The 22,230-nt window shown below is 40.1% G+C and overlaps 1 protein-coding gene across 6 annotated transcripts in view; it reads right to left on the bottom strand.

Annotated features, from left to right (window-relative positions):
* Positions 1-21,468, bottom strand: part of Smap1 (small ArfGAP 1) — a 108,248-nt gene extending 86,780 nt beyond the window's left edge. For 4 of the 6 annotated variants that reach the window (XR_009383444.1, XM_059281462.1, XM_059281463.1 and 1 more), the window contains exon 1: positions 21,319-21,468. Coding sequence is in view for 3 of the 6 variants with exons in the window: in XM_059281462.1 (XP_059137445.1) it covers positions 21,319-21,436 (118 nt within the window). In the remaining 3 variants the exon portion in view is untranslated. Of the gene's footprint in view, positions 1-1,552; positions 1,746-21,318 lie in introns of those variants that run through there. The other 2 variants (XM_059281466.1, XM_059281465.1) reach the window with 1 other exon arrangement.
* Between the last annotated feature and the right edge of the window lie 762 nt (positions 21,469-22,230).

The raw sequence follows: 22,230 nt of genomic DNA, 5'->3' as shown, positions 1-22,230 counted from the left end.
TGTCATAATGAAATCTTTACTTCATATGTTAACTTACAAAAACAATTTGAAAAACTTCAAGTGTGAAAGCAAGTACATTGTAGTCTTTTTTTTTCTTCACCCCTTCACAGTGTTCTATCACTTTTTGTAAAATTTCTCTCTTGACCATACAGGGTTTATGAGTACGTTTCCTTTTTTGTTGTTTTGGGGGTTTGTTTATTTCTGAGGATTGAGCCCAGGTCTTTGTGCATGCTAGGCAAATAGTGCTCTACCACTGGGCATTTTAAATGCCCACTCCTAAATACTTTTATGTTCTCCACTATTTACAAGTTTATTTCATGAGCTATCTGCTTTGTTGACAGTGTCGCCATCAGCAAACAGGAATCAAATTTTGAAGGATTTTCCATTATTGTCAGATTCATATTTTAACAAAATGACTGCCATTTTCAAATGCTGCCATTATTTAAATGTAGTTTGATTGAGATATCAACTTAAAATTTACCCCCTTTCTCATTGTGTTCAATGAACACTGAAGAACCTAAATAGATCTAAAGAAAATGAAAAACCTCTTCAAGCTGAGTTAACTTTTCTACAAGGGCTACATGGAGCATGTTAATCTGTGACCTAACAAAGGCTCACCTGATGTTTGAGTTAGCTCCCATGTGGCCTCACTACTCCACAGTTTGGAGCAAGTCAGCAAAAGTAAATCTCTTCATCTATCTAAGATGAAGACACCAGACTATATACCGCCACAGGTTCCTCTAATTCTAAACGTCATACAATTTCATAACTATAATAGAGATCAGTCACCAAACACGTTTCCAATACACCACTGCTTCCTACTCATAACCTAAAACAGATAGAATGCAGGGCTGGATGGTTAGTCTACCATGCCCAGAGAAACAAATGCTATCTAGAGTTTTATATTCTCTTGGTTTGACTGAATAACCAAGACAAAATTATGAACAGTTATGAAGCCCTCTCCCTACCAAACTGAAGGACAGATCATAACAGAACAGAAATGACCAGTAAGCATATTAAAATGTTTAATCATAAAACTATGATGAAAATATTAGCAAAATAATCATTTCCACAATCAAATCAAAGAATCTTATTAAAAATATAGCCGGGCGTTGGTGGCACACGCCTTTAATCCCAGCACTCGGGAGGCAGAGCCAGGTGGATCTCTGTGAGTTCGAGGCCAGCCTGGGCTACCAAGTGAGTTCCAGGAAAGGCGCAAAGCTACACAGAGAAACCCTGTCTCGAAAAAACCAAAAAAAAATAAAAATAAAAAAAAATAATAAAAATATGAAAACCTTGTAGCAGACTGGGTGCAGGCCAGCTGACACACTAGTGATGGGAATATTAGCTGGTCCCATCATTCCAGCCAATACAGATCGAAGTTTTAAATGTGTTACACATTAACATACACTTTAGATTTTATTCTCTAGAAATACTTAGGCATACACATGGATATCATGTGATGTTTATAAGCATAAAAGTTAAAAAGCAAACACCCAGCAGTCAGGGACAGATTACCTAAAAAACCTTTAGAGTATTTGAAAATACTTACTAATAGCAAATGTTCAGTGCAGAGAATAACCTTAAATTTCCTACAGCATGCCTTTTTCTCAGCTAATGACATCATCTCCTAATTGTTCCCTCATATTCAGAACAGTCGGATTCCTCACAAACTGATTCATCTTTTTCATCTGATAACAGGGGAGGGTTTCATTTTTAAACAGCTGTCTAAGGAATGTTGTTTCCAGGCCAAGCTGTAAGTGTTCCACTCATTGTGATGCAACTCCTAAGGCAAATGCCATGAACAATACTGCTGGTTTGCTTGAGTCTCTACTGCACTCTACTTCTGATGTGCCGTTCTGTATCTGGAAGACAGAAAGAAACCTAAAAACTCCCTTTGGTTCCTCCATAGTTAAGAACTCTGTGCTGGTTAGTTTTACGTCAACTTGACAAAAGCTAGAGTCATCTGAGAAGAGGGAACCTCAACTGAGAAAATGCCCCCAAAAGGTCAGGCTGCAGACAAGCCTGTAAGACATTTCCTTAATTAGTGACTGATGTAGGAGTGCTCAGCCCATCGTGGGTGTTGTCACCCCTGGGTGGTGGTGATCCTACACAAGCCTGCTACAAGAAAGCAGGCTGAGAAAGTCATGTGGAGGAAGCCAGTAGGCAGCAGAGTTTCTGGAGGGGTCTTGTTGCCTACAGCTGCATACCTGGGAGTCACAGGCTAAAGGCAAGCATGACAGCCAAAACCAAGACACTAGATGAGACTGAGATGGGAGTGAATGCATACAGAAAAAAGATGTTCAAATACTGAAATCAAGTGGACCAAGACTCTCGCCTTCTAATTAAAAAAAGAAAAAAAAAAAAAAGGCATGGTGACACACTCATGTAATACCATCACTTGAGAGACAGAGGCAGGGATAGTTTCAAGCCCCAGCCTGGTCTATGTAAAGAGACTGTCCAAAAAGGAAGAGGAGGAGGAGTGTGAGAGAGGAGGGGGGGGATGATAAAGAGTGCAAAGCAAATGCCTATTGTAAAGCTCTAAGTACAGTCATGAACTCAGAATTCACCTAACTTACACAACTTCAATTGACACAGCCATCAGTACTCCTACCCTACATAATTAATAGTAGGTGTTCAGAAAGTATCTGTGAAATGTATCCACCAGGGTCAGATTCTAAACTTCCCTTCTTCCCCACAGTAGATGTTACAATCTATGAATGGCAATGGCATAGTATTTGCATACAGTTCTCATAGTCTCATGTATCCTTCAAATTATTTCTAAATTACTTAGACTCCATACCATACAAAGTCATCCACAGTTATTTATTATACTGCATTGCTTACAGACTAATAATAAAAATTAAGTCTATACATGTTTAGCACATCGTTTTTTAAAAAAGAAGTATCTCTTATCTGCAGTTGGTTAGATCCATGGATGCAAAATCTGCAGGTAAGGAAGTGGAGCTGTTCTTCTTTAAGTAACCCTGAACAAAACCCACAGTAGCGATAAGCCACAGAGGCTCTGGTATACTTTCATGATACAATCTTTGTTATCTTCTTTAAAAAGAGGATGATGGCAAAATAAAATTAGAAGAACACTAATTACTACAATTTAAAGTGTTTTGACAAATACCACAGTACTTCCTAATAATACTTTTCCTGACACAGCATCCTAAAATGATTAGGGCTTAACATAGTCAAAAAGCAAGCATTAATTACTCCTTAGGCATATTGTCTTATCAATCATTTAATGGTATCTTAAAATTTTGAGTTTCATGTTTACACTGTCAATATGTTCAGAATGGCTGATCTATATTTAAAAAGTGATTCAGCACAAGATTATATAAAAGTTCATATATTACATATACAGTATAGTTGAACACCCACATACCTACTGCCTTGGCTCAACAATAATTATTTTCTTACATTTTCTTCATCTCATATGAAATATCTTAATCTCAGATATCAAGAATCCCTTGCATTTTATAAATCTCTAAAAAGAGACCAAAATGTCACTACTACCTGTTATAGTTTTCTTTCTGGTGCTATGATAAAACATGCTGACTAAAAACATCTTAGGGAAGGGGAAGATTTATTTAGCTTAACATTTCCAGATCACAGTACATCACTGAGGGAAATCAAGTCAAGAACTCGAGCAGAAACCACGGAGAAATGCTGCTTGCTGGCTCGATCACAGACTCATGTTTAGCTAGATTTCTTATCGAGCCCAGGACCACCTGGTACCACCCAGGAAATGGCACCACCCATGGTGGGCTGAACCCTTTTATATTAATTAAGGCACTCAAGATAATCCCCCACAGACCAATCTGATAAAGCTAATTTCTCAATTGAAGATTTATTTCAATTAACTGTAAGCTGTGTCAATGTCTGAGTTAGGGTTTCTATTGCTATGATAAAACACCATGATCAAGAGCAACTTGGGGGAAAATAGCATCTATTTCATCTTACACTTGCACATCACAGTCTGTCACTGAAGGAAGTCAGAATAGGCACTCAAAGCACCAGTTAAGCAGAAGCTTTGGAGGAACACTGCTTACTGGCTTGCTCCCTGTTCAGCTTTCTTATACAACCTAGGACCATCTGCCCAGGGGTGGCACCACCCGAGTGAGCCGGACCTTCCCACATCAAACATTAATCAGGAAAATACCCTACAGACTTGCCTACAGTCAATCTGATGGAGGTGTTTTCTCAGTTAAAATACACTCTTCCGAGATATGTCTAGATTTGTGCCAAGTTGACCAAAGACCAACCACCACAGTCAAGTCAACAGTTAAGGCAAACCAAGAGAACACACATAACAAAACTTTCCAGTGTAATCTAACACTCAGCGCATATTCTATTTCCCATAACTGTGCTCTGTTTAAAAAATAAAATAAAATAAAATAAAAAAATAAAAAATAAAAAAAAACACTATTCTCAAAAGTGTATCTCATGTACCTGGTGTGTCTCTACATTTTCTGAATGTTGACGAGTACAACCTCCCAACTTTTTTCTTAACATTTGACTTGATAAAGCAATCCTAACCCTAGGCTTAAAAAAGAGTAATTAAAACCTCCCTTAAATATTTTCAGAGGGCATGCACATTTATGTGACTAATCAGATGAAATAGTAACTCTAAAAGCAGCCTGCTGGGTGTGTTGGCATATGCCTTTGATCCCAGGATCCGGGGGTAAGGGTAGGTGATGTCTAAGACTTCAAGGACAGCCTGGTCTACATAGGAAGTTCTAGACCAGCCAAGATTGCATAGTGAGATCCTTTATCCAATATATATATATATATATATATATATATATATATATATATATGTTAAATTAAATTAGAAAACTATCCTTCATAGGAACAGTCAAGGGCCACAAAAAATTAACCTTCAACCAAATAGGAGTGACCTTAAAAATTCAGTTCCTGAGCTCGGAGTATAGTTTAGTGCCCCTGCTTACCATGAGCAAAAGTCCTAGGTTCACTCTCCAGCATGTCAAAAATAAAACCAAGACACACTTGGTTATGGTATTAACTGGGACTGATATCCTCTTCTGTAAGACCTTTTTAAATTAAAAGAATTTAGTACATATTGGATAAGTTTATTCCACTTGACCACTATAATTCAGTCCTTTGTGTGTTAAGTTATACATGTGTTTTAAGCATATCGGCTTGAAATATTGTATAAATATTATATTCACAAACACCTGTAATATTACTACATTTTCCAAGTACCTCAACTTCTTTTCTCATTTCACTTTTTTTAATGACTGGTAAAAAGAATTGCTGAAAATAGGTCTTTGGTAATGTGGTGTGGGGGAAGAGGGAACATACTCCAGTCTTAAGACTGTCTCAGTCCTTCAAGCTGTCTGTCTCTTGACTGTGTACTTCACAAGTACTCTGCGAGGTTTCCACGACGTCCCATCAGTGGCGAGACTGGTATGGCTACAAGGGTAGAGTTGGATTTTTTTTTTTCCTCAGTATAATTAATTTAGGTTCGGTTAAAAGTTTCTCCTAAAAACAAACATCAAGAACTGAGTGTTCTGGTGTACAGAACTTCAGAATGGTTCCTTTTCCCCTGCTTCTGCAGGAGGCATGAGAAGTTTCTCCTGTATTCCTTTAAGAATCTGACTGAGCCCCACCCGCAGGAATGCAGATGCCTGGGGTCCAACTCCCACCTGCATGAGAAAGCTGGCCCTGCCCCTAATAGAAGAGCTGGCCCCCCACACTTGGGAAAGTTCGCCCCACTCCTCATCATGAGCCTGGGAGAGCTGACTCCGCTCCTCACCTGAGAAGAGTGGTCCCAGAGGCCCAGACCAATCAGCTGCCACTCAGGTGCACATCCAGGTCTTGGAGATGGCACTCCCCCAACATCTACCCAATCTATGACCTGCTGGAGTGTGTGAAGGGGCTGATCCTGAGGAACCATAGCCGCAGGATCTCCATGACAACAGGGCAACAGCAGGATATCAGAGAGGAATATCAGTGGGGGTCCAGTATTGATAGCATACCAACACCAGAGGCCTTGAACCTGATCAACAACTAATAACACAGTGAGCATTTGCAAGCTGTTTGGACAAAAGGGTCTACTGCATGATACACAGCAGCTCCCAAGGCCACTAAGATGAAGAGGCAATGGAGAAGCGGGAAAGACGGAGGAGCAAACTTAAAGGTTTTTTTTTTCCTTTTGTTTATTTTTTATCTTATTTTTATTCTTTTTTAGCTTTAAGAGGGTGACATTACAAGAGTGAGGGGCGGATACGGAGAGAAAGGTAAACCTCACAAAATTTGAAAGCCACCTTCTATGAAGGGGTCCCTTGAGAAGCTTTAATTTCGATTATCTGGGTTTAATATAAAGAATAATTACAATCTGCCTTTAAAATACTCTCAGGGGGCACATATTTATAAAAATGCCACTGATCTGCTGTGCATCTCATGATCCTTATTTGGTATGAATTATAAATATAGTCTGAATGTGAATATTCGTGATCTACAAAAAACTAAAGCTCAGCTAGGTGAGAATGATACAAAAAAAATTTTATATCATAATACACACACACACACACACACACACACACACACACACACACACACACACTTAGTTATTTACTATTTAGTTCTTTTACAGCTAGTTGCTGCTCTGAGATATATCTACCCCAGTGAACTATGAGTCTCTGTATCATCCTCCTCTATCCAAGTCAGGAGCAAAACAATTTGCCCCAAGATCTCATTCCTCTGAAGGTTTAAGAACAGCTGGTTTTCAAAAACAGCCTGATTACTCAGCCACATTAGAGTTAAGACAGTCACAAATCAAAGGGAAAGCCTTTGATCCAATGCCCAGTTGCCTATTAACAGAGCAATAATTCACTTTGGCAAAATAGCCATGAAAAATAAAGGAATCTTTACAAATCTACAATAGAAGGATTCTTTGCATATACAACACATTACAAATTAATTTTGTTTTTCAAACTCCCTAAGACACTGGTATATTAAAGAGGCTATAGCAAGTACATGGTTATGAAACACATGATCTGCTTTCCAGAACAGTCAAGGATAAAAATAAGAATAGTCCTGTCTTCAAGCAGCATACTAATCCAGAAGAGAAGCTCAAAGATGCAGGACTCTACACTAAAGTACCAGGTTGACTTCTCATGTTTCAAATTTCTAGAAAATAGTGATTTCTAAGTCCTGGGAAGCCAGCCTTCAACTCACACCAAAAATTCTAGTAACATAGAATCAAAAAGTTGTACAGATCCATGGCCCCTTGGAGTTGATAGTATGTAAATAGTATCTTTTCATTAATAATGACAATCTTACCTGTAGGCTATACTTTTGCAGTCACATATATCATCATACTGCCTAACAAAACACAACTAGAGCACAAAAAAAGTCATATACAAAGATGCTATAATCAAATTTAGAGCTATATGTGATGAATAACACAACCCTCCAAGAAAAACAAGCCAGACACAGTGATATACACACACCTTTAATCCCAGGACACTTGGGAAGTTGAAGCAGGAGAATAAAGAGCTCAAAGGCATCCTCAATTCTGTGGAGAGTTCAAGGGCAACCTGGGCTACAAGAGACCCTACCTAAAAGCAAAAAAAAAAAGTTAAACCACTGATTTCCATGTGTTTTTGGTTTACTTGTTTAATACTCATTAATATATTAATTGATGGGGGGGGAGTACCAATCAAGGAATTTTCCTGGTTAGGTGCTGAAGAGATGGCTCAGCAGTTAAGAAAGAGCCCTGGTTAGATTCCCAGCACCCATAGGTGGCTCACAACCACCTGTAACTCCAGTTCCAGGGATCCAATGCCCTCCTCTGGCTTTTGCAGGTACTGCACACATGTGGTACACAAACATACATGCAGGCAAAACACCCATACACGCAAAATTTTAACAGTAAGAAAAAACAGGAACAAGAACAATTTGCAAAATCTTTACTCAGCCCATTAAATTCATTTTCATGGACAAACAAAACCATTTTAGAAGTATAATATAGATTACAAATTCACAAAGTACTTAAGAAATTGCTGTAAAATCTTTAATAACTACTAACATCACCAAATGGAAAAAATGTATATATACATGTATTTTAGTTTTTAAAATGCCTGGCTACCATTGATCTACTTTGTATGTGTTCTAAAATTTTAGAGTGCTACAGAATTGAAACCATACATTAGAAGTTCTTTGTTTAAGGATTCCTTCACTAAGCATGTTTTTAGGATTGGTTGGATGACTGGTCATTTCTTTGTAGTGCAAAGCACTATTCCATTTTATGGATATAGCATTTTCTTTTTTGTTTGTGTGTTTTTCTCAGGTTTTCTGGTGGTGCTGGTGCTGGTGCTGGTGGTGGTGCAGTGGTAGTTGTGGGTTTTTGTTTTGTTTTGAGACTGAATCTCACTATGTTACCAAGCTGACCTCAAACTCACAGAGATCCACCTGTCTCTGCCTCCTGGTACTAGAACCAAAGCCATGCCTATGCCTGGCCCCATGGTGTTTTCTTTATCCATTCAACAAGTAATGGACATCTGAATTACTTCTAGTGGTTCGCTATTATGATAAAACTTCTATAAATATCCAAATTCAAATTTTTATTTCTTCTTAATAAGTTGCAGTATTTCTTTACATATTCAGAGCAAAAATTCTTATCAGATACTATGTTTTCTCTAGGTCTGCCTTGCCTTTTTTTCTTTTGAAAAAGGTTTTAATTTTTTTGGGGGGGGGGGTTGAGACAGGGTTTCTCTGTTTAGCTTTGCACCTTTCCTGGAACTCACTCTGTAGCCCAGGCTGGCCTCGAACTCACAGAGATCCGCCTGGCTCTGCCTCCCGAGTGCTGGGATTAAAGGCATGTGCAACCACCGCCCGGCAAGTTTTTAATTTTAATGAAATGCATTTTCACACTTTTATCTTTATAGAATGTATGTTTGTATCCTATTCAAAATATCTTTGCTTATATAAAGGTCCCAAAGATTTTCTCTCATATTCACTTCTAAAAGTTTTATAGTTTTGGGTCTCAAATTTTGTTTTATGATCCATTTTAAATTTTATTATGTTATAGGGCTGGAGAGATGGCTCAGCGGTTAAGAGCATTGGCTTTTCTTCCAGAGGTCCTGAGTTCAATTCCCAGCAACCACATGGTGGCTCACAACCCTCTATAATGAGATCTGGTGGCCTCTTCTGGCCTGCAAGCATATGTGCAGACAGAACACTGTATACATAATAAATAAATAAATCTTTAAAAAAAAATTAACTTTAAAAAAAATTATTATGTTATAAAGGTCAAAGTACATTCTGTTGCTAGTATGTGAAAAGACAATCTTTTTCCCCACTGAGTTACCTTGTCACTTCTGTTAACAGAGCACAGTAAGTATACTTCCAGATTATCACTTACCTATGTCTATCCTGACACCAATATCTCATCTTGATAACACCTAGGAGGTCAGACCTCCAAGAGTTTTTTATTTCCAAAATATTTTTTGGTATTTATGAGGAGGGTTATTTGTATTTCATTAAATTTTTTTAGAATTAATTTGTTAAATCCTAAAACAAAGGGAAAAAAAGACTATGATTTTTTGAGTAGGATGATCATCTTGGCTCTAGAGATTAGAACTGTCATTCTCAAAACACAAGTTTTCTAACCCATGAACACGGTGTGTATCTGTTTATTCTTCCTCAACAATCTCTTACATTTTCAGAGAACAAGCTTTGAACATATTGTATAAATTCATCCTGAGATTTTTATCCTTTATATCACCATCAACAGAAATTTTCAACTTCAAAATACGTGTTGCTAGTATATACAGTTAATTTTTCTCTATTCATTTTGATTCTTACAACTTGAATAAACTCAATTCTTGGTTCTAATGGTTCTTTTTATAATAAATTCTTTGAGGTTTCTACATAAATATGCACACTGCAAAGACAGTGTGAAATAACTTTCTCAATGCATATACTTTTTAAGTGATTGCAGTAAGAATGACTGGTTTTAACTTTATTCATCACTGTCCTGTGCCATTTTTACATACATTTAAAGCAGAACCTTTATAAAAATCTAAGTCCAAAAGCCAGGTGCCATGGCATATGCCTGTAATACAATACTTGGAAGACCTGAAGGAAGAATGACCACAAATTCAAATCCAACCTTGGCAACATAACAAAATGCCCAGATCAAAAACTAAATTAAGTTCAGTATGCATTTTTTTATCATAAATCCATTTGTTTTGGCCAAAATAATGACCTTCAAAGATGCCCATGTACTAATCTCTATCATCTCTGTTAATGAATTAAGGACACTGTGATGACAGTATTATCCTGGATTATCTACATAAGCCCAATATAATCAGAAGGGTTCTAAAAGGTGTAATGATGTAAGAAAATGAAGGAGGGGGTTGAAGATGGCTTGCTGATGTCTTTGAAGGTGGAAGAGGCCATGTGCCAAAAAGCAAGAAAAAGGAAATCAATTTTCAGAATTTCTCCTAAATCTTCCAGATAGAACAAGGGACCACTAACACTTGCTTTGAATTTTGGACTTGACCTTCAGAACTATAACAGGATACACTATATTGTTTTAAACCCCATAATTTGTAGAAATATTTTCTATAACTAATAGGAAGTGGGTGTACCAGTGATCACTTTATATCAATAAACATGCTCTGCTAGTTTTCTGATATAACCACAAGTAATTTTCAGGAGCACAAATATATGAACTAAAAACATCAAACTAAACCCTAATTTCTATGGATTTTCTTGTATCAGAAGATAAAATGATCCTGAGTATGATTTCCCACAGAATCCTTGTTTCTTTTTAACTGGGATCTGAGCTCATCACTGGTCTTTGAATTATGCACTCCGCAGAAGATCAAGATCAGACCTCGGAAGTTGTGTCATCAATCACCCCTAAAGCAACCACCTGGATCTCTTGTAGAATGTAGACTAAAAATTGGATGAGTGGGAAGAAAGAACAGACTATGGAGTTTGCTACAAAGTTTGTAATTCTCTTTCCTTGCAGCTCTCAAAATCCTCACATTTACCATTCAACATGTGTGAACATAATGCTAGCACAAGATCTAAACAGCTTTCTTAAAGTTTATGTGAAATAATATTTTAAAGTGTAAATGAAATTAAATTCTAAATAAATTCTCTAATATTGCAGCTAAATGCTATGATAGTTAAACAGAGCTCGAATACTTCAAGTAGAAAATATTGATATTGATAAATACACATGGGCTGGACATTAACCTATAGATGCTTTCTTCAAATTGAAGAGTAAAAAGAGGTCTTGCAAGGCCAGAAAGATGACTCAGAGAATAAAGGCACTTGCCACCAAAGCCAATGACCTGAGTTCAATTCCAAGACACAGACAGTGGAAGGAGAGAACCAACTTGTGCGAGTTGTCCTCTGACTTTCACATCCGTATCATAACACAAGCCCCTACACACACATACACACACACACACACACACACACACACACACACTTAAATTTTAAGGGAGATGAGGGTAGCAAAATGATTTATTACCACAAACCCAACAAACTTCTGTAAAGGTGGAAAGAGATAACCAACAGGTAAAACATCCTCTGAACTCCACACAACACACCACCACAGCACAGGCATACACAGGTACATACACACACAACACAGTAATAATTTTAAAGGGGGTGTCTTTCAGGAACCTAAGGAGATGGCTCAGTAAGGATTCTTGCTTGGCAAACAAGGGGACCTGAGCTCAAAAGCCCAGCACCCACATAAAAAGCTGGGCATAGCTGTATGCTTGAAACTGCAGGACAAACAGGCAGATCCCGGGACCCTGCTGGCCAATCAGGCCAGCCTAAATAGCAAGCCTCCAGTTCCGTGAGAAACCCTGTCTCAAGTGGTTTCTGTGTCCACACAGATGCAGATACCTGCACATTTACCATACATACACCACACACACCTACATAAAGAAACAAAAATAGTTACCTTTTCATCTAAATGTATACCTTCAGACTAAGTTTGTGCCATTAAAACAATGATTAAGGAACTAGAGAGATGGCTCAAATACACTTGGTACTCCTGCAGAATACTGGGTTCAGTTCCTAGCAACCATATAACTCACAACTGTCTATAACTCCAAGTCCAGCAGAGTTGACCCCTCTTCTGACCCTCCATAAACACTGTGTGCATGTGGTGCACTTACATGTAGGCAAAGAATTCATATACAAAAAGTAAAAATAATCATTTAAAACATTTTTGTTTAGCCGGGCATGGTGGCGCATGCCTTTATTCCTAGCACTTGGGAAGCAGAGGCAGGCAGATCTCTGTGGCAGGCAGATAGATCTCTGTGAGTTCAAGGCCAGCCTGGCCTACAACGTGAGTTCCGGGACAGTCAGAGCTGTTTCACAAGAGAAACCCTGTTTCAAAAAACCATGAAAAAAAATTTTTTTAATTAAAAAATTTTAAAGGAAAGGAGATTGGATTTATTAGTCAATTGAAAGAAGCAGAGATTTGTTGAACCCTAACCACTCCAAGGAAGCATTATAGTAAAACGGTTTCAAAAGGGGGCGGGGGAGGGGGTGAAACTCTTCAATTTATAATATCCCTGCAAGTTTTATGATACAGCTTGAAATGATTTAATACAAGGTATAAGTTTACTCAGCAAAACCCAAATTTTCAGTAAAAATAAGTTTTACACGTAGGGCTAGACAGGTGGCTCAGTCCGAGAAAAATGCTTGCCATGCTCTCATGATGAGTTCAGATCCCCAACAGCCACATAAAAGGCCAGGGCAGAGCTGCCTGAGATTCCAGGGCTGGAATCTCTGTGGCTTCAGCCAGCCTAGTCTAACCAACTGGCAAGCTCCAGACTCAGGGAGATACCCTGCCCCAAAAACTAGATGAAAAGCTATTAAAGAAGACAGAACATGTCCACCTCTGTCTGGCCTCATCACCCTCCACTCCCCACCCTCCCTGTCTCTCACTCTCAAGTGCATGTGCACACATGCATGCATGGGCGCACACAACGTGCACACTCACACACCCACACTCACACAGTATAAAGACACAGACAGTTTAGATCTAATCTGGGCTACATGAGACCCTGTCTTTTTTTTTTTTTAAGTACAAAAGTTTGGTCATGGCTTCAACTTCAATTAATGTAAGCCTTCAAGAATGTTTTAATTACACAAGGTGTAGTTTCAGGGAAGAACAGAGACCACAGAGGAGCAGAAATAAGTATTTTCCATGAAGAAAAAAGAGGACAGGACAAGTGGTCACTACGAAATCAAAGGCAAAGTCTGAACTCAAATCTAGCTTTGCCAATTTAACTTAGACAAGTGTTCTTTCAACTCTATCACACTGTAAGGATACAAAGTCCAGGGACATGACAAGTACTTAACTGAAAAACATAACTGCAAAAACAAGTCATAAGGACAACAGAAAAGGAGACAGGCATTTGTCTACCAGTTAAAACAATTTATAAAGTAAAGGTAGTGATCAAACAAAAGGCCAAGTTGGCTAAACTTCTATTTTAAAGTTACGGCAGTTCTACTACTAAGTACGAAGATAAACATGAAAATGAAGACATTTTCTACTTTGGCAATAATCGGAGAAATATTTCTGATGATGACAGTCATTTCAATAATCTCTTATGTCTCTTACAAATTTTCAACAAAAATGTGGTTTATCCATCATTCCATCACTTACAAGGTTAAGAGCGCAGACATTAGGGCTCTATCTCCTAACTGTTGTTCACATTTCTACTATCCTGAGCCTTTGGACTGTACTCTTCCTAACAAACCAGTCTCTAGAGCCAGACACAATATGCCAAGATTTTAACACATCTTGTATGATATAGACTGGAACGCATACATTACCAATTATGTTGAGAGGTCTCTAAAATCACCCTCAGATTCAGCAATTTGCTAGAGTTCAACACTGAGTTCTATTTGATGCTGCTATGATTTATTACAGAAAAAAGATGGCTAGCACAATCAGCAAAGGGCAAAGGTTTAAGGAACAACTACACAGGTAATCAGAAACAAGGAGTTTTCTTCCTCTGGGATTACTCTGGACACAATTATTGTTTGTAACCGTGGGTTCTAAAAACACTTGAGAACTACTGCCTACCAGACATACTCACTAGACATCACCAGATCTAGCCAAGGAGACACTGTCTTTACATATGCAAATAAAAAACTACGGCGGGGGGGGGGGGGGGGGGGGGGGTGTTACCACTCAGCAAAAGCCATGTTTTTATACAAACATTTTGGGAGCAATGCAAGACTCTATTTCACATAGTGAGGCCATCCCCAAATCCAGGTTTTGCAATCAGGCAACTTTTCTGCATACCAGCAGATTAGTAGATCCTTTAGAGCTCCATGCACCTGCTCCCTACTTTGACTCCCAGATCCTAAAAAAGGATATGAAATATAGTAGTCATCCAAACCTTTTTTTAATAACAACAACAAAAAGTCCCTTCCCTGGCTCAACCACTTCTTGGCTATATAGTATTGGTAAAGCTATTTAGGATCTAAACTATTTGTTCATCAGTAAATAGGATGAAAGGAGCACCTCAAAAGGCTGATTTGAGAATTAAGTAACATAACTAAAGTATATACAGTATCTCCAGAAGAAACATTATACAATTAGTACAATATATATGCAATTTTCTAAACTTTACCCAAGTTACACTGGAGCTAACTCACCTCTAAACACCTCATGAATCTGCCTGTCTATCATAGTTGACATTAACTGATAAGAGTTTCATGACTACTAACATCTTTAACTAGCTTATGGACCACACTTAAAAAATTTTTTTGCAGGAACAACAGTATTTAGCATGGTGCTTAATCTTCATAATGGTGTGCTACACTTTGGATGTCGTAAGACCATCAAGGATTCGTTCTGAAAGATTAGTCTTCAGTGTAATGATGTGAGAGGTGGTGGACCCTTTAAGACATGAACCCTCTGAGCTGTGGAGGTAGCTCACTCACACAAACACAATAACCTGAATTTATTCTCTAGCACACATGTAAAAGCTAGTATAGTGGTGTGTGCTTATTTAGCACCAAGGAGGTGCAGACAGGTGAATCCCTACAGCTCACTTTGCCTATCCAAATCTGCAAGCCCCAGATCTCAGTCTCAAAAAACAAAGCAGATGGCTCCTGAAGAATGACACCTCTGGCGGCCACATACTCATGCACACACACAAGAGAAATGAACCCTTATAGCAGGTGATTAGTTCACCAGGAGTACTCCACTTCAAAGGCAGTTCTCACCAGCTCCTATTAGTTCCTGTAAGCCTGAGCTGTTATAATAAGAGCAAACCTAAATCCTCCCACTCTCTGGCTTCCTGTCTAGGTGATCTCGCCCTACATACCTCATACACATTTGATACAGATAAGGGGGCCCTCCCCACAGCCTCTCAAGCTATGTACTCTTTTCTTTAAAGTATCAAACTTCAAATATTTGGTGACTGCAGCAGAATATAGTAATATAGCTCAGAAAACACTTACCTGACCTACCAGCAAACTTGTATCTGTTAAATAAACTCTTTACAGTGATTACTTTTACTGCCCTGTAGTCAACTTTTCTAATAATTACAACTTAAATAAAACACCCTCTAAATTACTTTGGTCATCACTGGGAAAACTGAAAACTACGGAAACAATGGCTGGATTCTATTCAGCAAAAGATCACTAGTAGGGGTACCATTCGCAGTAAGGGAAGCAAGCTTGAGTTTATGACTTACATAATTAGAACACCAAACGTTTTACAGCCTTAGTGACAACTAGGACTCCAACTCTTTGAATTGGATTGAATTATATGGTGTTTGTGTGAAGGGCTCAAATCCTTCAGGGGGAGAGAGAGAGAGAATGTGTGTATGTAAGACTGTACGTAAATGAGAGAATTCGTGTGAGTGTGTATGTGAGAGAAAGTACTGTTTAAGAATGCGAGAATGTGTGAGAGTGTGAGAGTGTGTATGTAAGAATGTTAGAGTGTCTTTGAGAGAGAATGTGTATGTAAATAAATATTTATGATAGTATGTATGTGTGCATTTTACAGAACTACCAGACTGTAATTCTCCATTGATGAAGTGTCTAACAATAAAGAATATTGTAAATAAATTTTAAGAGACAAAAAATACAGTTCAAATTTTAAAATAATATGTCAGAGAGAGAACAGTGGTTTCCACTCCAGCTCGGGGATGAGGGAGGGGTCTGCACATGATCATCAGAGAGAGCCTCAGGATCAGCAGAACACTAAGGACAACAGAGCCACTAAGGCTAAAGCTCAGCATCTGAGGACACTTTCAGGTTGACAACTTTTTTAAGTGAATTATAATCACACACCTCTATGTATATAAACTAATTCTGTAAGCATAACATCAGCTCCTCAGGGTAAACTTTACTTTTCAGTAAAATTCCTCTAGAAGAGTTTTTTCCAACAAGTGTAAAATAACAAACACACTAAAACATGTTCTCTAACTGCACCCCCCTCCATTAACTCTTGGGACTGGCTCTTAGAAGCAAACAAGCTCAGCTGTTTCTACTTTCTGAAGAGATTAGAAAGAGAAAAGACTCCCCAAAAGGCAAGGTGTCTGTACAGATTAGATTCTGCCAAGTCCATGCATATGAAAAGCACAAGTGTAGCACAGCCATACCCTACATCAGAGACAACTGACAAAAATGTCTAATAGACAGTGTCTCAGTCCTCCCGCCTGTCACCAACTGCGAGAGGGAAAAGCAGCCCCGGCAACCAGGCAAACGGCAACACTGGCAGATGTGTGGTCTTGCAAGTGAAAGTCCAGAAATGACTCCTGAGTATGACTTCCTGCAGTTTTTCCAACAATTTCTTAAGGCCCTGACAAAAAGTAGATACAGTGGCTCCGTTTCCTGCTCCATACCCTGGCTCCTCCACTGGCATTACATGAACTGCCCTTACCCTCGTCCTTTGCCACTAGTAAACATCACCACTCAGTGACTCCCCGACCGTTTCTACCATCCTGATTCTTCCTGATTTGCCACTATCAAATATGGTCATATTTAAAGACAGCTCACCAAAATAAAATGGCATACAGGAACCACTTCAACCTTTCATATACCGTACCCTGCGTATACATATAGATGTGTTCTCTAATTCCTGCTCTACCTAGTGAAAGCACACTGTACCTTAACTCACAAGATTCCTGTGATTAGTAGGGTTACTACAAATGCCACTCCCTTTTACAGATGTACTCTCATTCAGACACCCAGCTTCCTGCCACTGACTCCATGTTCATTCTTCCATTCATTCATACAACCAAAAGGTATTTGCTGAGTTCCATTTACCTACCAAATGTCATTCACTGTGCTTAGGGCTGAAGAAACTTTGAGCAAGACAAACAAGATCTCTTCTCCTTCAAAGCTACAATTCAACAGAAATATGGAGTGTCCAATCATTACTTCAGAAATGTTCTAATTATAATTGTGGGAAGGAAGATTCAGAGCAATGTCTCAAATGTATAAATGAAAGCATAACTCAGTCTGGGAGGATGAAGGGGAACTGTTTCCCTGGAAAGGACATTTAAGCAAAATGTAAAGATGAGTAGAAGCTGAGCAAGGAAAAGAAAAAAAAAAAAAGGCAGAAGGCTCAGAGGTGGACCAGGACTAGTAGGTGCAAAAGCATGAAGGCAACACTCTAGGAGTCACGAAGAGCCAATGGGCAAACGTCAAGGCCCGGGGAAAGAGCTAGAAAAGAAAACAGGGTTACTTCTTATAGCTGTAGTCTTACACTTAGCACACTTTCAGAATTACTCATTTCTGAATTTAAACACACTCTTTTCAGTCTTACAAATGTTTCTGCCCCCAAACCTCCAGTGCTTAACTGTCCTTAAGACATGTGAGATAAAGAAGTGTGTGATCTACACAAGCAGTTTACCCTCTGGATACTACAAAGTCTGAACAAAACTACAGGGTTCAAAAGCCTGAGCCTCTTGACTGCCCTATAACTTTCTACTGAGCAAGAGAATAACTTTCATTCCAATTTTAATGTATTTTACAAAACCAAAACCAGTATTACTTATGGATGAAGTTTTAAATTCTGAAACTAAATTTAAGATGACAAAGGGAACTTCATATCCTCATTGCCCCATACTGCCATCAATTACTAACCAGGAGAACGGCTTTTAAACTCCTACAGAGTCACAAAGACAGCCAGAAATGTGCAGCTCCACCTGGCAGTTCTTACTCGCCGTTGTACAATGCATTGAAGAACAGAGGCAAGAGCAGGAACTAGCCAGCACCTGTGCCATCATGTTCTCCTGCCTTACTAATACTGTCAGTTCAGGAAATACAAGCTAGTGACTAAGAAAATGGCAAAATCCAACTGGCATTCCTCCGCTAATTATCAGGAGGCAACAGAACAGGGCAACCATTAACCCTAAGCTTTAGTTTAGGTACATGTTCTCAAAGAATAATGGGGAAAGGTCTTTAAAAGTAAAAAAGCAGAATTAACTAGGAAATAGTTTTAAGACAGAGTAAAAGTTCAATGCAATTACTATTCAGTGAGACGAGCATTGATACAAAAAATACAGATATACAGAATGGAACCTAACTGATCTGTAAGATCCTCATGTCTTTCATGAGTACATTTAATCAGAACTTAACCTACATTTATTATAGTTATTGGCATATATAACAGATTCAAAAATCATACAAAAAGCCAAGAATTCTACTATAAGAATATGCCATAATTAGCTCACCCATAACAAAGGCACAAAAACTTTACAAAAATATATTTAAAGTTATACAGTGTGTAGCAATGCATTCTCAGGAGGCAGATAGGAAAATCATGAGACTCAGGTCAACCAGGACTACATATAACCCATTACAAAAAAAGGAAGAAGAGAAAAAAAAGCCAGAGATGTAGCAGTGGTAAAATACTTGCCTACCATGTAGAAATCACTGGTGTCTGATCCCACAGTGCAGCCATTAGTGCGCGCGCGCGCGCGCGCGCACACACACACACACACACACAATATCGAGCCTAATTAAGATAAGAAATTGTTGTACCTATGAATATTTCCTGAAGTATCAAGATAAAACAATGAAATAATTTACAAAAATGTTTTGGCATTATTCTAGATTTAGTAGAAAAAAACAATAATCTTTCTAAATCATGACAACAGATTTCATGACCTTCAAGTTGCACCCTTGAGCTCTTGATACAAGTCTATCCCACTTTCTCCACTTCTCAAGAAAAAAGAAATGTGTGTGATGAAACAAGACCAAAATATAAAGCTGTTCATTCAACATATATGGATTGACTTCAGTAGTTACACAGCAATGATCAAAACAAATGTTGCCTACTCTTCAGAAGTAAAACTTCTTAACCTAATTAAAGAATATGACTGTTTTCCTTCCACCTCTCAAAAACAGTAAATGAAAAACTATTAATACATTTAGTGAAAATCTGATTTTCTGCAATACTGTTTTGGAGAAAGAAATTAGAAACTTTAAAATTACTCCTATACACAAAAGGAAATTACTGACTTAGTTAATTTTTTAAAAACGAGTATGGATCTTCATGTGTCTGTGCACCACCTGCATGCCTGCTGGCTACAGGGACCAGAAGAGGGCACAGGATCCCCTGTAACTGGAGTTACAGCGTGAGCTGCCATGTGGGCAATGGGAATCCAACCCAGGTCCTCTGGAAGAGCAGCCAGTGTTCTTAACCAACAGTCCTCTCTCCAGCCCTGAATTACTTCCTTTTTAAGAACAGTTTTCACGTTTACCAGCATCTTAACTATGTTCTGACTCAAGATGATAAAATGTACACTAACTCTAGCCCCTTTTTTTTCAGTTTCTGAAAACCCACTGTTGAGTGTTTTAGGAGTAAAAAGACAAGCAAGTAACTGAGCTTCAATACAGAACAGTGTTTCCAAATAACCATATTCAGAACCAAGTATCAAGCAAGCAATGTTACCACAAAAATCAGGCATGCCTTTCCTTTTAAATGTCTTGCCTAACGATTACATAGGATAACTATACAGCTGACTCAGTCAAGTTACTATAATATTGTAAAGTGCTTCATAAAATTTCTAATTAAAGTATGTATAAGTGATTCTCTTCCAGTAAGCCAGTAGCTTTTATGACAGAGAGATAATGTTGACGCTATGAGACTCAATTTACTCAACCACCACCCAGCCTACAATGGACTCTTCTGCACAGTGTTGAGAGAAAACAGTAAAACCTCAAGAAAAGTATGTTAAATAATGCAGAAATCTTAAGCAGCATTCCCAAAGACAATCTCTGCTTTGAGCAACCACCTATTTCACAGAAAATAATCAAATAAATGTACGTATAATAGTTTCCTAACTACATATGAGGCTTGGCTTTTTTAATCTGCAACACGCCTCTCCATGATATTACTTACAAGACATTAAAAATAAATCACATCTCCAAACAAAACATATCCGCTAAAAATAGTGTATCTATTTCAAAGGCTCGAGCAGAAGCCCTCCAACTGAACTAAAATTAGTGTTGGTGGTGGTTTTTGTTTTGTTGTTTTTTCCTCATCTCTGTATCTTTAAAACGCACCTTCCCCGTTTACAAAGCAGACAGACCAGTGTCCACATATTCTCCAATGGGTCGTCTGGGAGGACCTAACGACCAAACTCTTCATGAACACAGCCCACTGTCCACGCGACACAAGCAATCAAACTCCTCTTCACTGTAACATCCAGAGTAAACAGATGTGTGTCTAGGTTATACATAATATATACAAATAATGGAGAGCCTTTCCCGATTAGGTTGGGCAGTGAAATTTCCAGACACTGTCCTTTTTTTTTTCTCCCCCCCCCCCAAAAAAAAAAAAAAAAAAAAAAAAACAGAAGCAAACGCCCTGTGCAAAAGCTGTCAGGTGGGCAGGCAGGTAGGGCTCCACCTGGGACGCGGCCCAGGGGAAAGGGTGGCCGTAGTCACGCGGGAGGGTCGCGAAGGGGACAGGGACCTCAGGGGCGGCTCCACCCCGCGGAGCAGCTGAGGCTGAGGCAGGAGGGCTCCCCCAGCCCTCAGCAGCAGCAGCACCACCCAGCCGGCGCCCCGAGGCGGTGGCAGCATCGCGGCGACGCCGCCGGCTCGGGAAGCCGGAGGCTGGCTGAGGCACAGCCGCCGCCGGCGCGACCTCCGTCCGAGCCGGAGGCTCGAAAGCGGCCGCTCGCCCTCCGGTCAGGGCCGGCGCGGAGGAGGAGGAGGAGGAGGAAGAGGAGGAGGAGGCGCCGCCGCCGCGGAGGGTGGGAAGGTCACGGCCGCGGGAGGCCCGGGGGGCCGAGCGGCCACCAAGCCGCGCGCTACCTTTGGCCTCGCAGTCGGCGCAGTACTTGTTGTCCTCCTCCCTCAGCAGTTTGGACAGGATGAGCTGGTGCTGCTCGTTCAGCTTCTGAGCCTTCTCCCGGCAGGAGCGTGTCGCCATGGCGGCGGCGGCGGCGGCGGCGGGGCGGCCGGGCCGGGACGCGGGCGGAGGCGGCGCTGGCGGAGCCCGGGCGGGCGAAGGCACCTGGCGCCGCTGGGGCCGCGGGACGGACTCGGCCCAGGAAGCAGCGGCAGCGGCAGCGGCGGCGGCGGCGGCGGCTGGAACCGGAGGAGGGGCGGCGGCGGCGGCGGCCGTGGCAGCGCCGACGTGTCCCGCCTCCTCGCCCGGCCCGCCGCACGCTCCGCCCCAGCCGGCAAGGGGCGGGGCGGAAAGAGCCGCGACTTCCGGGAGGACGGAGCGGCGGGCGCCGCGCATGCGCCGAGCTGCCTGGCGTGCGGCGAGGGGGGGGTCTGTCCCAAGGTGATTTCCAGAAGCCGGCTGGCGCTAGCCGGGGCGAGGTTCCTTCCCACTCTTGAGGCGTGATGGTCGCTTGAAAACCTGGAAATGGAAGCCTTTCTGCCGGGAGGCGACTTAATCATTTGTTTCCCGGCCTTTGCTTTTGCCTACACAACACCGGAAATGCTCAAATTAAAGTACTGTTGGGTATATATGCAGAGATGGATCCCATGTTTGTGCATCGGCAGGTTTGGAAACAGTATTCTAGAACCCAGGGGTACGCATGGAATGAAGTGGGGCTAAATGTGTCTTACATTTTAGGGAAAAGTAGTAACCTAGTAGTGACATGCTGGGGCTGACTCTGGCATTAACTATTCGCTCATTTAACCCCGAACACATTCAGTGGTATTGATAGCGTCGTCGTATACAGATAAATGAGACAAAAGAGTCAAGTCACG

The sequence above is a fragment of the Peromyscus eremicus genome, chromosome 16_21 (genome assembly GCF_949786415.1).
Source record: "Peromyscus eremicus chromosome 16_21, PerEre_H2_v1, whole genome shotgun sequence".
NCBI lineage: Eukaryota > Metazoa > Chordata > Mammalia > Rodentia > Cricetidae > Peromyscus > Peromyscus eremicus.
Note: the sequence above shows the minus strand (reverse complement) of the source record. Positions and strands in the feature narration are given on the sequence as shown.